The sequence below is a fragment of the Oryctolagus cuniculus genome, chromosome 13 (assembly GCF_051225735.1).
Source record: "Oryctolagus cuniculus isolate XC-2025 breed Fujian yellow rabbit chromosome 13, ASM5122573v1, whole genome shotgun sequence".
In the NCBI taxonomy this organism is placed as follows: domain Eukaryota; kingdom Metazoa; phylum Chordata; class Mammalia; order Lagomorpha; family Leporidae; genus Oryctolagus; species Oryctolagus cuniculus.
The window spans coordinates 54541710-54559302 of NC_142879.1; the positions used below are offsets into that span (position 1 = coordinate 54541710).

At 40.7% G+C, this 17593-nt stretch overlaps 1 protein-coding gene across 10 annotated transcripts in view; it reads right to left on the reverse strand.

The window, feature by feature from the left end:
• ARID4B (AT-rich interaction domain 4B) overlaps positions 1-17593 on the reverse strand; it is a 154610-nt gene that overhangs the window by 66270 nt on the left and 70747 nt on the right. For all 10 annotated transcript variants that reach the window (XM_070055537.2, XM_017347727.4, XM_008268245.5 and 7 more), the window contains exons 6-7: positions 14213-14292; positions 3443-3534 (exon numbers count right to left, since the gene is read on the reverse strand). In XM_070055537.2, coding sequence (XP_069911638.1) covers positions 3443-3534; positions 14213-14292 — 172 coding nt within the window. The remainder of the gene's footprint in view (positions 1-3442; positions 3535-14212; positions 14293-17593) is intronic.

Genomic DNA, 17593 nt, shown 5'->3' on the forward strand with positions numbered 1-17593 from the left:
TAGTCATATAAATGTCCTCCCTCAAATGAGTATTTCCTAACTCCAGATTAATTTGGGATACAAATAAATTACCCTATATATAAACAAAAAGAGATTCCATCAGTTAAAATGGAAGGGGCCTATGGCACAAGGCCTGATCCTTCCTTTCTAAATCCCTTGGATTAGTTATTGTTTCTAAGCCAGTTTCTCCAATTTTAATAGGAATAAAAACAATGTCTATCTTTTTTTTTTTTTTTAAAGATTAGCTTGCTTTATTTATTTATTTTTGACAGGTAGAGTCAGAGAGAGAGAGACAGAGAGAAAGGTCTTCCTTCCATTGGTTCACTCCCCAAATGGCCGCTACGGCCAGTGCTGCGCTGATCTGAAGCCAGGAGCCAGGTGCTTCCTCCTGGTCTCCCATGCACTTGGGCAATCCTCCACTGCCCTCCCGGGCCACAGCAGAGAGTTGGACTGGAAGAGGAACAAGCAGGACTAGAACCCTGTGCCCATATGGGATGCCAGCGCGGAGGATTAACCAAGTTAGCCACGGCGCCGGCCCCAAAGCCTATCTTCATTTTTGCTGTGAAGCAGAAATTAAATGATAGTGTGTACCTAATTTCTACCTCCAACTCTCAGACACAATTATGTTTATACATGATTCTATATATTGAATGAAAGCATTTACTTACACTAAAAGTTTCATTCAACTCATTATGTACTTATTTATTTTTTTTTAAGATTTATTTTATTTATTTGAAAGACAGAATTACAAAGAGAGGCAGAGCTAGAGAGCGAGAGAGCGAGAGATCATCCATCCACTGGCTCACTCCCCAGCTGGCCGCAACAGCCAGAGCTGCGCCAATCTGAACCCGAGAGCCAGGAAGGAGCTTCTTCCAGGTCTCCCATGCATGTATATAGGGGCCCAAACACTTGGGCCACCTTCCACTGCTTTCCCAGGCCATAGAAGAGAGCTGGACTGGAAATGGAGCAGCCAGACTTGAACCAGTGTCCATATGGGATGCCAGCACTGCAGGCGGTAGCTTTAACTCTCAGCACCAACCACAGATCTGGCCGCTTACTGTTTATCTATTTATTTATTTTTTATTTTTACTTTTTGACAGGCAGAGTTAGACAGCAAGAGAGACAGAGAAAAAAGTCTTTCTTCCATTGGTTCACTCCCCAAATGGCCGCTATGGCTGGTGCGCTGCGCTGATCCAAAGCCAGGAGCCAGGTGCTTCCTCCCGGTCTCCCATGCGGGTGCAGTGCCCAAGCACTTGGGCCATCCTCCACTGCCTTCCCAGGCCACAGCAGAGAGCTGGCCTGGAAGAAGAGCAACCAGGACAGAATCTGACGCCCCAACCGGGCCCTTAGTATTTATTTTTAACACTTACTCTAACATCATTTGGGCTCATGCATATGAAAAATTCCTAATACAAAAAGTTCAGGATCTGGCATTGCAATGCAGTGGGTTACAACGCCGCCTACAACGCCAGCATCCCATAAGGGCACCCGTTAGTGTCCTGGGTGTTCCACTTCTGATCCAGCTCCCTACTAACATGCCTGCAAAAGCAGCAGAAGATGGCCCAGGTGCTTGGGCCCCTGCCAACCATGTGGGAGACATGGAAGAAGCTCCTGTGTGTGATACCTTCATTGTGGTCATTTGGGGAATGAACCAGCTAATGGATCTCTCTCACTCTGCCAATTCTTGATTTATTTTGGACATCATTTTACTGACTCCCAGTTTTAGAGGGGGGCAGGGCTGAAGTTTATTTATTTGAAAGCCAAAGGACAGAGAGAGAGACAAAGATCTTCCATCCATTGCTTCATTCTCCAAATGCTCATGACAGCCAGGGCTAGGCCAGGCCAAAGCAGGAGCCAGAAACTCCATCCAGTAGCACACGCAGATGACAGCAACCCAAGAACCTGGATCACCATCAGCTGCCTCCCAGGTGCACTGGCAGGGAAGGTGGATCAGACGCATGAGGTAGCCAAGACTACAGTAACAAAGTGTCCTAAGGAGATGTGGACATCTCACACCACAACTTCACCTGCTTCACCAATGGGCCACAATATCCAGGTCCATTACTTCCAACTTTTTTGAGGACTTACCTTTTACAATTAGAAACTGTCTCACCTTCCATTCTACTAACACTGCTTACCTTTCCTATGCTTGTAAAATTTGCAAGGGGGAATTACTAAATTTCTTTGCTATTTTCTTTCCACTGTTTATTATAATTCTGTCTTAAACTTCTCCCTAATGTTCCGTAATAACAGGAAAGTAAGTCCTCTTTTTTAATACAGACTTCCATTCTTCTATTCCACATTCTACTGACTATCAGCAGTTACTAACAATGACTATCCAGTGTTACTATTAAGAAGTCTGATGCCTTTCTGCCTCTCAGTCCTTTGCAATAAATTGTTTTTCTTTCTGGAAATATTTAAAGGTTCTTTATCACTGGTTACCTAAGATTTCATCCTGTGACCTCTTGTCATTTACAGCCTTTTGGAGTCTGAGAACATTTCATTGAAAATAATTTTTTTCAATATATAAAATATGTGTCAAACAATAACAGAGAAAAATTCCTTCTATCAGAGAAGAAAATTATTAAGAAGCTAAAACAAACACTACAATAATAATAAAGTCTTATCCTTGACGTTAGATAAATACAAGAGAGGTTCAAAGGAGAGAAAAACATGTTTGGTTTCAAGGAAAGAGAAAGGAGACATAAAACGGCTCACATAAAAGTAAAAGCATCTTTGCTGAGAATTAAAGAATGAGCGAGACAGTAGCAGGGGAGGCAGAAGAGGAGGAAAAACAACATGAATAAAAAGCGTGATATCAAAAAACAAGTGTTGTATTCAGGGATTAGTGACTAGTTCCAATCTGACTACAGGATCAAGACACATACAGAGAGAGAAACTTAGAGGTAGACAGACAAAGCTGTTAAGGTTGGCTGAGCATGGAGAACCGTAATCAACCATGCTGACGAAGCTGAAATTACTATTAGATCCGGTTAGCATTTTGTCAATTACAATTTTTATATATACATATTAAAAGATTTATTTATTTACTTGAAAGTCAGAGTTACACTGAGAGAGAAGGAGAGCCAGAAAGAGAGAAGTCTTCCATCTGTTGGTTCACTCCCCAGTTGGCTGCAACAGCTGGAGCTGTGCCAATCCAAAGCCAGGAGCCAGGAGCCAGGAGCCAGGAGCCAGGAGCCTCTTCAGGTCTCCCACTTGGGCCATCTTCTGCTGCTTTCCCAGGTCATAGCAAAGAACCAGATCAGCAGTGGAGCAACCAGGACTCAAACCGGTACCCATATGGGATCCTGGCACTGCAGGCGGCAGCTTTACCCACTTCGCAACAGCACCGGTCCCATCAATTACAATTTAAAAATAACTATTAAAACAATACTAGAAGGAGAAATAAAATCAGGTTCAACTAACGGGAAAATGGACTTACATATGATTAGATCTTCTTCCTCTATTTGTTTTCTTTCCTATGACTGGAGTGCCAAAATGCTCAGGGTTGGTGAGTGGAAGCTGGTCTAATGTCTGTGGGTAAGAACATAAACCCATCAAAATGTATTACCTTGCAAGTATTTTCTTCTTTTTAAATCAAAGCAGTTTAAGAATATGTTCATATCTTAAAACACCATATTTTGAGATTAAAAATTTCCCCAAAGGAAGGCTAAAATAAACCTTGACTAAAAATAGAAAATTCTAAGTTTCAAAAAACAAAGATTACTGCACCTATTACTAAAAAAATTAAAATATGTTGATAGCTCCCTATAGATGATTCATTGCCTACTTGAAGGTTGAAACAATCTGAGAATGATTAAAACACAAAATAAAACAAATCTCATGTGAGAGATAACATACCTTTTTAAAAGGACCTAGAAATCCCAGGTCAACCACAACTCAGATTTCTTTTTGTACACAGGGAATCATAATCTCCAAAATAAAACTCCTTTTTTTTTTTTTTTTGACAGGCGGAGTAGACAGTGAGAGAGACAGACAGAGAGAAAGGTCTTCCTTTTCCATTGGTTCACCCCACAATGGCCGCTGCAGCCGGCACGCTGCAGCCGGCGCACCGCGCTGATCCAAAGCCAGAAGCCAGGTGTTTCTCTTGCACCATGCGGGTGCAGGGCCAAGGACCTGGGCCATCCTCCACTGCACTCCCGAGCCACAGCAGAAAGCTGGACTGGAAGAGGAGCAACTGGGACAGAATCCGGCGCCCCGACCGGGACTAGAACTTGGTGTGCCGGTGCCACAGGCGGAGGATTAGCCCATTGAGCTGCGGCGCTGGCCAATAAAATTCTTAATAACTAACAAGATAACATTATCAAGATAAGCAACAAAAACTTAATAATAAAAGTCCTCAAACTGGCTATATTTTCACTTTACATTTAGGTTTAAAAAAAAAAAAAAGACTTATTTATTTGAAAGGTAGAGAGAAAGGTCTTCTATCTGTTGGTTCACTCCCCAAATGGCCAAAACGGCTGAAGTTGTGCTGATCCAAAGCCAGAAGCCAGGAGCTTCTTTCTGGGACTCCCACACAGGTGCAGGGACCCAAGAATTTGGGCCATCTTCCACTGCTTTCCCAGGCCATAGCAGAGAGTTAGATTGGATGAAGAGCAGCCGGGTCTTGAACTGACGCCCATATGGGATGCTGGCACTGCAGGCGGCAAACGTTACCTGCTGGGCCACAGCACTAGCCCCACTTTACAGACATTTACAAACATTTAAATATCTTTAAAAGAAAATCTAGGCAATGGCATTGTAGCACAATGCATAAAGCTACCATCTGCAATATGGGGGCCAGTTTGAAACCTGGCTGCTCTACTTTCGATCCAGCTCTCTGCTATGTCTTGGCAAAGCACCAGAAGATAGCCCAAGTGCTTAGTCCCCTGCAACCACGTGGGAGACCTGGAAGAAGCTCCTGGCTCCTGGCTCCTGATCGGCCCAGCTCTGGCCATTGTGGCCATTTGGGGAGTGAACCAGAGGATGAGAATATCTGTCTCTCTCTGCTTCTGCCTCTGCCTCCCTGTAACTTTGCCTTTCAAATAATCAGGCATCTAAAACAAAACTAATGCTAATAATTTGAAAGAAATGTTTTAGCTTTTCCTTTAAAAAATTATTTACTTGAGAGGCAGAGTTATAGACAGAGAGGGAACGACAGAGAAAGGTCCTCCATCTGCTGGTCTACTCCCCAGGTGGCAGCAATGGAGTGAGCTGGCCCCAATCAAAGTTTGGGTCTCCCACATGGGTGCAGGGACCCAAACATTTGGGCCATCCTCCACTGCTTTCCCAGGCTACAAGCAGAGAGCTGGACCGGAAGAGGGGCAACCAGGACATGAACTGGCACCCATATAGGATGCCAGTGCTGCAGGCAGAGGCTTAGCCTACTATGCCACAGTGCCAGTCCCTTAACCAGTATTTTCAAAAAAATGTTTGTTTGAGAGACAGAGAGACAGAAACAGAAAGACAGACAGCTCCTATCTGCTCATTTCCTTCCCAAATGGTTCTAACAGCCACAACAGGCCTAGGCCAAAGTCAGGAGCCAAGAACTCAATCCAGGTCTCCCAGATGAATAGCAAGAACCCCACTACTTGAGCCATCACCACTGCTTCCTAGTGTCTGCATTAGCAGGAAGCCAGAATGAATAGCCAGGTACTTGGATATGGGATGCATACATCCTGACTGGTATATTAACTGCTCGACTATGTGGTCACACCTTAACTTTTACTTTTTGAACCCAGAAAAGCTTGTTCAAAACAATGATTAACTATATTTGTGGAAAAGGGAAGCATATTAACAATATTTTTGCACAATTCATTAGAATATAATAATGTATTTAAGATATATGACTCCAACAATAAAGAATCTGATATAGGACAAAGGTACTAACCATAAAGGACTAAATAAAAATTGAGTCCTTCAAAAAGTAGGCAAATATTTTAATTTTTATAGGACAAAGTCCCTAACCCCATACACATGAAATCTTAAAGCAGGTATTTAGAAAATATCTGGACAGAATTCAGCTTGTGGAGAGCCCTGGCAGCTCTTCAGTCAAGAGTTGGGTCACTGGAAACGGAACTGCCCTGGAGTCGAAGGACTCCAGGTCAGAGCCACAGGCCTTGCTGGCTCTAAGCTGAAAAGCTCTTCACTCAGCCTAGTTTCCAAAGTCACCACTGCTGTCAAGGGGATGGCCAAGTAGAGTCCGCTACATTGCAGGCAGGAACTAAATTTCCTATTAGAGATGCCAACTGCCTTCAGTTCAAGCCAGCTCTCCTCCCAAGCCAGCTAGGTAATGGAAGTCAGCAGGGTACCATCCCTAAGGAGGTTCACACCTCCCTTATGATGTCTCTTCCAGTACCACATGTGAAAAGATAGTCCTGGACCTCATATCTGGCCAGGCCTTTGCCCACTTGATTGTTCTCAGGCCCCTTCTGTCAGTTTCTATTTGCCTCTCAATGGGAAAACTTGCTCGTGGTGTAGACAGCACCTTTTTTAGGTCCTCTACTAATGACTCTGTCCTTAGTTTTAGAGTTTAAATTGCTTATTAGATTCGTTTTCTCCAGACTTATTACAGTGAAATTCTAGGTGGCCATGCACATGAAACCTGCCACAGAAGCAGTTTCTGTAAGCTGGCACTGAGAAGCTACCTCCTGCTGAGAAGCCACCTCTTGCTGGAACCCAGTCTTGACTGCCCTTCCCAGTGATACCCCTTTCCAGCATGAAACAGCCAGAGCAATCATCAGATCACCACCCAGTCTCCCTAAAAGATATTAGGGTCCTTCTTCTTGAGGGAGAAATGTGAGGAGTCAGATGGGTTAATAGGCAGTCAGTGTGGTCCCAGTGGAAATTGAGATGTAGAATACTTGCTTACCCCCAAAAGGTTATCTTTAGCAAGAACAGAATGTCTGCCCTCCTTAGGAATCTCCAAATTTTCCATGAGAATAGCAAGGGAGCTCACAGTTTATTGTGAAAATAAGTTACCTATCCCACCCTTTTGGATGGTTTTTTGTTTTATCTTGAGTAAGCCAGATAGGATAAAAGATTGCAAATCAGGTCTTTGGATTTTTTTTTAAATCCCTGTGAGTAACTGAATATAAATATGATTGTCAATTTTTTTTCTTCAAAATTGTATTTAAAAAACCCAGTGCCAGAAGGTCCTTGACACTGATAAATTGTGCTTTTTAAATCTCAAAAAAAAAAAAAGGCTGGCGCCAAGGCTCACTAGGCTAATCCTCACACACCGGGTTCTAGTCGCGGTCGGGGCGCCGAATTCTGTCCCGGTTGCCCCTCTTCCAGGCCAGCTCTCTGCTGTGGCCAGGGAGTGCAGTGGAGGATGGCCCAAGTGCTTGGGCCCTGCACCCCATGGGAGACCAGGAGAAGCACCTGGTTCCTGGCTTCGGATCAGCGGGGTGTGCCGGCCGCAGCGCGCCAGCCGCGGCGGCCATTGGAGGGTGAACCAATGGTAAAGGAAGACCTTTCTCTCTCTCTCTCTCACTGTCCACTCTGCCTGTCAAAAAAAAAAAAAAAAAAAAAAAACCAAACAAACAAACAAAAAACACCTCAAAAAAAAAAAATCCAGAGATGAAAGTTGTCATAAACAGGATACATGCCTAACAGAAACTCTTTTTTAGAAAAAAGCAACTTGTCATTAACTCCAAATTATGCACCCCATGAGTAAGAATTTCAAAATTCGAGGGAAACAGCAAAAAATATACTGGATCTGAATTCACCTGCTGCCAAGCTAACATATGGATTAAAATTCCCTCTTCCTACAAAAAAAATTAAGATTGCTCTGTTGAAAGCAGAGCTCCTATGATGTTTTGTGATTTCTATTTTAAGTATGTGTTAGTCATTTCATTTGTTACAGGAAAGAAAATTTCTGAGTTGTTCAGGACCCACTTAAAAGTAATTTTGAAATAAGAGATCAAAGCCTTTCCCTAGTATGTATGAAGAGTTAAAACTATAAGAAGCAGTATCTCTATCACTGGCTCAACCCATGTCCAGAGAAGCAAGAACATCTTTACTTCGGGATAGAGAAAAGACTTGCAGTGGGGTATAATTTGTTGTGTTTTATACCTAAGGGGCAATAACCAGAGAAGACTGGCAGCTACATTAAAGGGACAAAGAAAATTTCACAGATCTGAGAGGAAAATCTCTATAGGCCTGTTACCTTTCTTTAGTTTTCAGTTGCATGGAGTAAATGCACAGAGAATACCAGATGACAATCCACTTTTCAATAGAAATTCTGACACTACTCTACAGATGTGAAGTAGTGGGTAACAAACCTACCAAGCTGGTTATGGCTAGAATTAGTGATTTTGGTGTTGGAATTTTCACTGATTAAATGCTACTGTGATCTCTTATCACAAAAATCTAGGACTTCCAAGTCTTTGTTTAAGCATGTACCTTATTAATGGTACTGGGGACCCAAAATGCTGCCAGTACAACATGGTTTTCCTCTCAAAGTCCAAAGTCATTACATCAAATAATACTATGAGTAGTTACTCAAAAAAATTAAAACCAGTTCTTCAAAAATATCAGATAAAGTAAAAGGTATATAGATGGTAGATTAAATTCCTCTATTATAAATATTCTTGACAATGGCTTAACAGAGCAAAATAAAATTTTAAAATATTTTTGATTTATGATTAGTGGTAGCTTTGCAAGGAGGGAAGGCCTATACTTCCGGGAATGGATAGACATGATGGTTATCTTAATGAGAAAGTCCCAGAGGCCTAAAAGAGTTAAATGCTTTGTAAAATCCTACAGGTGCTTTCAAAAATACTGTGTGAAGTAAGCAAGTACCTCTTGTTGGTTAATGAGTTTATAATTTTAAAGGTGGCAACTTTAAGTCTTTTGTCATCCACAGTTTTGTGTATCAGATTTGCTGCTCATAAAACTAAATCATTGGTTCTGTGTTTAGCTGTTCTCCTATAGGTTCCAATGAACTTTTTCCAGCCACATCTATTGTATTGAGTACTTTTGGATGGCTCTGTAAACAGATGAAGCCACTAATGTATTAAAGGTACCAACTGAGAGAAAGTATGGTTAACTGAGGTTACTAAGAACAAAAAGTAATTTGAATCAATTGGTAATTTACAAAAAGGAGTTATATTTTTTTAAAAAAGCAATTAAAACTGCTATATTGGTCTATTATGTTATGTTATATGTGTACACATATTGTATTTCTACATGGGAAAATTTATTAAGAGTTTTATTTTAATTGGCTTATATATAAGATTGCCCATAAATTTAAGCTGCTAAAATTAATCAAAGTTACATTTTAATTTGTGTGACCTGTATCTCTGTATCATATGTTTTAAACTTTGTGGTAGAAACTAAAAACACTTTATATGTTTGTGCTTAAGTTTACTGGTTAAACAAGCCACACCATGTTAGATATTTAAGAGATATTTCCAAATACATGATTCTTAAAATTTATAGAAGGCATTGGACCTTCTGGTAAATGTTTTCTTAAGTTGTTATCTAATGGTTGAAACTGCTTTCTAAGTTTTCATTTGATATTGCTATTGTCAGTAAGTGATCTGGGACTGGTACCCCCATTTCTCTATTCTAAATCCAACTTGTTCTGTCATTTCTCTATTCTCTTCAAGGTAGGAAACTAATTCTATTCTGTAGGACTCTCCCAAGACGCACAATTTGATTTTTGGATCTTATAAAAGGGATGGCTAACATTTTCTGTAATAATAGTATAGCCAAAATGAAAGTTTAAATTATAATTTCACAACTAGATTTACTTTGCCATCAGTGAAGTAAATAGGGAAAACCTCCCTTTCAGACCAAAGGGAGAGAAAGTTTTAAAGTAAGAACATAGCTTTCCTCATGGGCATTATCTGCCTCAACTAAACCACTATCACAACATGCCTGTGACTACAGACAAAAATTAGAGATGGGACTTAAGCACCCCCTTGCCTTGCATCCTCTGGTCTGCTTTAACAAAAATTAGGAGGAAAAGAAAGGTAGGCATCAGAAATGTGACGATAGGTGGCAGCCTATCAAAGGCTGGTCTGTACAGTGATGTGCCATCAGGGAGACCCAACAGGTCAGTCCACTGCAATGGCTTTCAATGTGGTAAGCCTGGGCTTCAGTAGAAGTCAGCTTATGAAGAGCCCTGGCAGCTCTGCCAGCCAAGAGTTAGCTCTCTGGAAGTGGACCTGCCCTGGAGTTGAAGGACTTCAGGTCAGAGCCACGGATCTTATTGGTTCTAAGCTGAAAAGCCCTTCACTCAGCCCAGCTTCCAAAGTGACCACCGCAGCTGAGGGGACGGCCAAGTAGGGTCAGCAACATTGCAGGCAGAGCTGTAAATTTCCTGTTAGAGATGCCACCTGCCTTTACCTGGCCAGCTCTCCTCCCAGGCCAGCTAGGTAATGGAAGTCAACAGGGTGCCTTCCCCAAGGAGATTCACACCTCCCTTAGGATGTACCCTGTGTGAAGAGGTAGATAGGTCTGGGCCTCTTAACTTACAAGGCCTAAAGCCCACCAGATTATCATCACACCCCTTCTGTCAGGTTCTGTTTGCCTCTCAATCAGCAAACTTAGTTGTGGCTTAGATAGTATCTTTCTTGGGTCCTCTAATAATGACTCTGTCCTTTGTTCTAGACCCTGTCTAGCCCACTTGGGTCTCATTCTTTTGTAATAATAACCTCTACTCTAACATCAATGGCTCTGCTCCCAACCTGTGCGTATTGATGGTCCTCTCCTCCACTTAGTGTTGTATAATTATTCAGAATTTCTCTACAGACAAACCCCTCTACCTGAAAACGTTGAGTGGCCTTTCTCCCAGTCTTGGCTGGGATAAGATTTAAACCACATCCATCAAACAATCCTCACAAGGGTCCAGAGACCCCCCTCATTTCCTCTCTATGAAATCCTTTCATTACCTGGTTAATGCCACTCTTAGGATCATTGGTTGCTATTCTCACCCTGACTTGTATACTACAGTGTCTGTTTAAGTGTTTACTGCAGGTGATAATGGAATAACCAAGGCTTTCAGCAACCAGGCAGTCAACCAGATGCTTCTCCATCCATACATGCCTGTCCCTGAGGAGCCCCAAGATACCTCCAGTGGGCCCCTGTAGACGACGTCCCCAGTCAGCAGGAAGTAGCCAGAGAGACTGACTCATCATCGCCCCCTTTCCTATCATCAAAAGGTCGGGATGGTAGCTTTGGGATCTGCAAGGAGGGAAGGCCTATATATACTTCTGGGAATGGAGAGTCCCTACCCACACTTCCGGGGAAGAAAAGTCCTTGTCAAGGTCCCTGCAGGTGCCTAAAGGTCAACCAATGAGGATAAGTCCTGCCTCAACCTTTAACCCCCATGCCCTGAATCTATAAAAGGAGCCCTCCCAACCTCTGACTTCCCTGGCCCGGCCCCCTCTCTGTTGGGACCAGGAAACCTCGCCCGGGAGTGGAATCCCAATAAAAGCTTGTGAATTAATTGATTCATCTGCCTGGGAAGATTTGTTATGCGCCGGACACCTTGCAATTAGTGCTTTTTCTCCTCCAATGAGTGAAGATAATATATTCATGTCTACATGGTTTATCCTTGTGTCCCCGTGTGTTCCAGTGCATAGCGCCTGGAATACAGAAAGGGCAGTAAAGAATCATACACCAATATCCAAATTTCCTCCCAGCAAGCCACAAAGTAAATAACTATGTAGACACACAAGGTCACAATGAGCCTCCTTGAAGGTACAAAGGACACAAGGTTATTTGTTCACATTTCTTTTGCCATTATGCCACAACTATGTTTTGAACCATTCCAACTTAGTATTCCCAAGTTAAAATAAAAATTAATATATTAGATATTTCTCTGGGTCAAACAAATATGAAGCCTGCATTCACTTATGTGAAAAATCAAGTCACGTATTCACTATCATTATGTAGATGTGCTACATAAGGAAAATTAAATTACCTACAACAATTACATAAACTCAGAATTGCTATTTCATCATTGTTCCTAAATTTAAACCTCTATAATAATTCAACATATATTTATTGAAGGTTTTTATTCAGAAAACACTGATGGGAAAAAGAACAGTTTATCAATATAAGAAAAATACATTTATTCTTCAAAACAGCTTAAAATCCTATACTATAGAGAAAATAAGAAAAATAATGAAAAGATCACAAAAGAAGAATAAGTAAGAAGTACAACAGGATCAAAGGATAAAGAGATCAGATTCTGGTAGACAGCTCACAAAAGTCATTATATGGAGAATGAAGCATTTCTAGGGATCTTAAGAAACATCCCAACAAGTGGCTCAGGGCTTAGCAGGAATCACAAGAACATCTGAACCAAACTATGGAAATAGAAGTAATTTAATAAGGCAGAAGTACAGGAAGCAGAAAATGAAATTGGAATCATAATACAAAGAATCTATCCCAAATTCTGAAATTAAATAGGAATTTAGTAATTAAAGGAGCAAAAATATTCAAACAAAAAGCCCCAAAGAATAATATTAAAATATCCCTAATATTATCTCTAAATATATATGTAAATATATATCTATATATTATATATATATCTCTAAATAGTGACTAGAAAAACAGAAATCCTATTTCAGCCATAGTATACATTAATATTTAATAGTCTGGACTAGAGAATATTATATCATTGATAACAATGTCTATTTTTTACAATTCTGAATTGTAACCTACTGAGTTTTAAAACTTTGTGACTTTGTTTTTTAAGAGTTATTTATTTTTATTTGAAAATCAGAGTTATACTGAGAGAGAAGAGAAGGCAGAGAGAGAAAGGGGTCTTCCATCCACTGGTTCACTCCCGACCTGGCAGCAAAGGCCAGAGCTGCACCAATCCTAAGCCAGGAGCTTCCTCCAGGTCTTCCCACGCAGGTGCAGGGGCCCAAGGACTTGGACCACCTTTACTGCTTTCCCAGGCCATAGCAGAGAGCTAGATCAGAAGTGGAGCAGCCAGGACTCAAACCAGCACCCATATAGAATGCCGGTATTGCCGGCAAAGAGCTTAACTCACTATGCCACAATGCTGGCCCCCTTGTTTTGTTTTTAAAAACAGGGATAAGAAATCAACACCAACAGATGGATTTCCCATCCACTGGCTCATTTCCCAAATATCAGAAACAGCTGGAGCTGAGCCATACCAAAGTCAGGTGTCAGAAACTCAAATCAAGTCTGCCACATGGGTGACAGGGATCTAACTATATAAGCCATCAATCACTGCTGTCTCCCAAGGTGCACATCTGTAGGAGGTTGGAACTGAAAAAGAACAGGGACTTGAACCTAGGAACTCTGAAAAGGGATGTGGTTATCCCAAGTGGCACCTTAGCTAGTAGTGTGAATGCTCACCTTGTTCCACTCTTACTAACATCTTCCAATTTAAGATCATGGCTTTGGTGCTAGAAAGTGCTGATTTGAGAACTAGCTCTGGCCAACAGTTTCTTAATTGTAAGTTGAGGAAAAAAACCAGAACTATCTCATAATGTCACAAATGTGATGATGTAAGTAAAGCACTTAGCCAACTCCCTGGAAAATATAAGTTCTTCATTTATTCATCCAAATAAAATTTATTCAGTTCCTACTCTTTGCCAGGCAGGAACTAGGAACAAAGCGGTGAAGAGGAAACACAAAGTCCTTGCCACGTGACAGATTCTAGTGAGTAAGGCAGACAATCACCCAGATGAATGGATGAATGGATGAATAGATGGATGGATGGATGGATGGATGATGGATAGACAGACAGATAGATAGATAGATAAAGGTATGATAACTATCATGAAGAAAACTGAATAAACTAAAAGGAAAAAGAAGAATGGAAGAGACAAAATTAAGAAGGGATTCTTTGAGAAGAGGTTGTAACAATGTTCATTAGTTGAGAATGCTATGTAATATCTATACATCTACAGAGAGGGTACAAGTGGATTACAAATCACATTTTTCAACACTTATTTATAAATTAAACAATTTATAAAAGCTGTTTAAAAACCATTAAGCAGGCACATTTAATTTTCTTTGTGGAAAAATGTTAAAATAAAAGACAAAATCTGGTACTGAAAAGTAAGGTCTAAAACTGGTTTCATAGATTATATCATAATGATATCATGTATTAATGAATGTTCCTGATTAACAAGTAAGTTGATTGTGCTGAGAAAGCAGAAATTCACTTGCTTCAATACAAAATATTGACATGTTCATTTGCTAACTGATTACTTACTTCACTTTCAGCAAAATGCCTCTCTCCTTTTAGGCACAGTGAAGATCGCCTCAGTGTCTTCTCATCTCCATCATCAAAAACTGCAAGAGGAGGTAAAAATGAAAGCTACTGAAGATTTTTCAGACTAACAAGGTTACATAAATTATAATTTAATTTTCCAAGGACAAATAGACCTACTGTTTAAGATTATATTTGGAATTCTGTTCACGTTTCATGTTTTTAATGAATGAGTTCAACTACAGAGTTATTACATTATTTTTTCTATTTTGTAGTGGAAAAGAAATGTACCTGAAATGAAAACATCGTCTCTAAAATAAGAAATAGCAAATAAAAAAAGTTGGCATTTCAAGAGGAAACCATTTAAATGCTAATTAACCTTTCTCAAGATACGAAAAGCAAGGTAACTTTTTCTACTGATAAAATACTGACAGATTTACCTATGAGACAGAAAGATTACAAATATATGTATCAGAATGTCTCTAAAATATGATTGCATTTCATTATTTAAAGCAGTGTTTCTCAATCTTAGCACTTTGGCCTGTGCATGATAGGATGTTTAATAGCATCCTAGCTTCTACCCAGGTTCCAGTATTACATTCTTCCCAGGTGGAACAATAAAAAATGTCTTCAGACAATGCTAAAATTTCAGGGTTGTGGGTATGGACAAATTCACCTGTAGGTAAAAACTACCAATTAAAAGTACTGAAATGTCTCCTAAAAGTTGACGGAAATATTAACTAACTTGGATTTAACAATCATTTCATAATATATGTATACCAAATCACAACACTGTACACCTCAAATCAATATACTTTTGGGGTTGGCATTGTGCGACAGCAGTTAAAACCACCGCCTATGACACCAGAATACAATATGGGCACCAGTTCATGTCCCAGCTGCTCTACATGTGATCCTACTCCCTGTTAATGCATCTGGGAAAGCAACAGCAGATCACCCAAATACTTCAGACCCTGTACCCACGTGGGACACCAAGACGGAGTTCCTGGCTTCTGACTTCGGTCTGGCTCAGCACTGGCTATTGCAGCCACTTGGGGAGTGAACCAGCAGATGGAAAACCTTTCTGTCTCTCCTTCTCTCTAACTTTAATTTATAAAAAAAAAAAAAAAAAAAAAAAAAAAAAGAGTTGCTCCAGGCACAGATAAATCTTTTTAAAAAAATTATATACTTTTATTTGTCCATTTACTATACCTCAAAAAAACTTTAATAAAAATTTTAAATAAAAATGTGCTAGTAAAATTACTGTTAACAGATACAGAATAAATGTAGTGTATTCAAAAAGTGTATAGAAAACTAGATTACTCATTTATGAAAGAAGGTGAAATAAAGACCTTCCATAACAAACAGAAATTGAAAGAATTTGTCACCATTCATCCAGCCTTACAAAAGATGCTTAAGGATGTGTTACACACAGAAACACAGAAGCATGGCCATCACTATGAAAGAAGGTGGAGCCAAAAATCTCCCATAAAAATGACAGGGCCAAAGTCGTTACTTATCAATAGTCACCTTGAATGTCAATGTCCTCAACTCTCCAATTAAAGCATACAGACTGGTTAAATGGAAAACATAAAAACAAAACCCATCCATTTGCTGCCTGCAAGAAACACATTTCACCAACAAATATACATGCAAACTGAAAGTAAAAGGATGGAAAAAGATATTCCATGCTAACAGAAACCAAAAAGGAGCTGGTATAGCCATCCTACTATCACTCACTCAAAACAGACTTTAAAACAAAAGACTGTTGGCCAGTGCCGCAGCTCACTAGGCTAATCCTCCACCTGCAGCACGGGCACACCAGGCTCTAGTCCCGGTTGGGGTGCCAGATTCTGTCCCAGTTGCTCCTCTTCCACTCCAGCTGTCTGCTGTGGTCTGGGAGTGCAGTGGAGGATAGCCCATGTCCTTGCACTGCACAGGAGACCAGGAGGAAGCACCTGGCTCCTGGCTTCGGATCGGTGCAGCGCGCCAGCCATAGCAGCCATTTGTGGGGTGAACCAATGGAAGGAAGACCTTTCTCTCTCTCTCTCTCTCTCTCTCTCTCTCTCTCTCACTAACTCTGCCTGTCAAAAAAAAAGAAAAAGAAAAGAAAAGAAAAGAAAAGAAAGAAAGAAATAATGCTGAATCAGAAAAAAAAGACTATTAAAAGAGATAAAAGAAGGACCCTTCTTTGCAATGATTAAGGGATCAATTCAACAGGAAGATGTGACAGGGCAACTGGTTATTAAAAAGAACTGTTAATGGATCTAAAGGGAGACACACAGACTCTCAGACAATAGTAATGGGGGACTTCAACACCCTAGTTTCAGACAGAAAATCAGCAAGGAAACAACAGAGTTCATCAACACTACAGATGAAATGGACCTAACAGATATCTCTACAGAAATTTTCATCCCACAGTTGCAGAATACACATTCTTCTTATCAGTGCATTGAACTTTCTCTAGAATGGATCGTAGGCCAGGCCATAAAGCAAGTCTCAGCAAATTAAAAAAAAATGAAAATCATACAGTGCATCACCTGTGATCACAATGGAATGAAGCTGGAAATCAACAACTCAAGAATCTCTAGAACATATCAAACACATGGAGACTGAACAACATGCTCCTGAATGAACAGTGGCTCATAGAGAAATCAAAAACTGTTGAGGAACAGTGTTTTTATTTTTCATACTATTTGTTCAACTCTTTACACAGTATAGACTTAATCTTCTGTTTATAAAGTTAATTGAAAATAGATCTTAGTAAAAAAATAAGAATGGGAATAGGAGAAGGGAAAGGAAGAAGGGTGGGAGTGGGAGTGAGAGGGTGGGTACAGTCGGAAGAATTACTATCTCTATTTTCCTGAAGTTGTATTTATGAAATGCATGAAGTTTGTATACCTTAAATAAAAGGATTCTTGTGGGGGAAAAAAACCTCATATCCTAAAAAATAGTAAGAGATAAATCATGCTCCAGTGAGAACAGCTGGCGATTCAAAAACAGAAAAAACACAAATCAAGTGATGTTTCTTTCAATAAACATGAAAAGGGCCGGCACCGCAGCTCACTAGGCTAATCCTCCACCTAGCGGCGCCGGCACACTGGGTTCTAGTCCTGGTCGGGGCACCAGATTCTGTCCCGGTTGCCCCTCTTCCAGGCCAGCTCTCTGCTGTGGCCAGGGAGTGCAGTGGAGGATGGCCCGAGTACTTGGGCCCTGCACCCCATGGGAGACCAGGAGAAGTACCTGGCTCCTGCCATCGGATCAGCGCAGTGCGCCGGCCGCAGCACGCCAGCTGCGGTGGCCATTGGAGGGTGAACCAACGGCAAAGGAAGACCTTTCTCTCTGTCTCTCTCTCTCACTGTCCACTCTGCCTGTCAATAAATA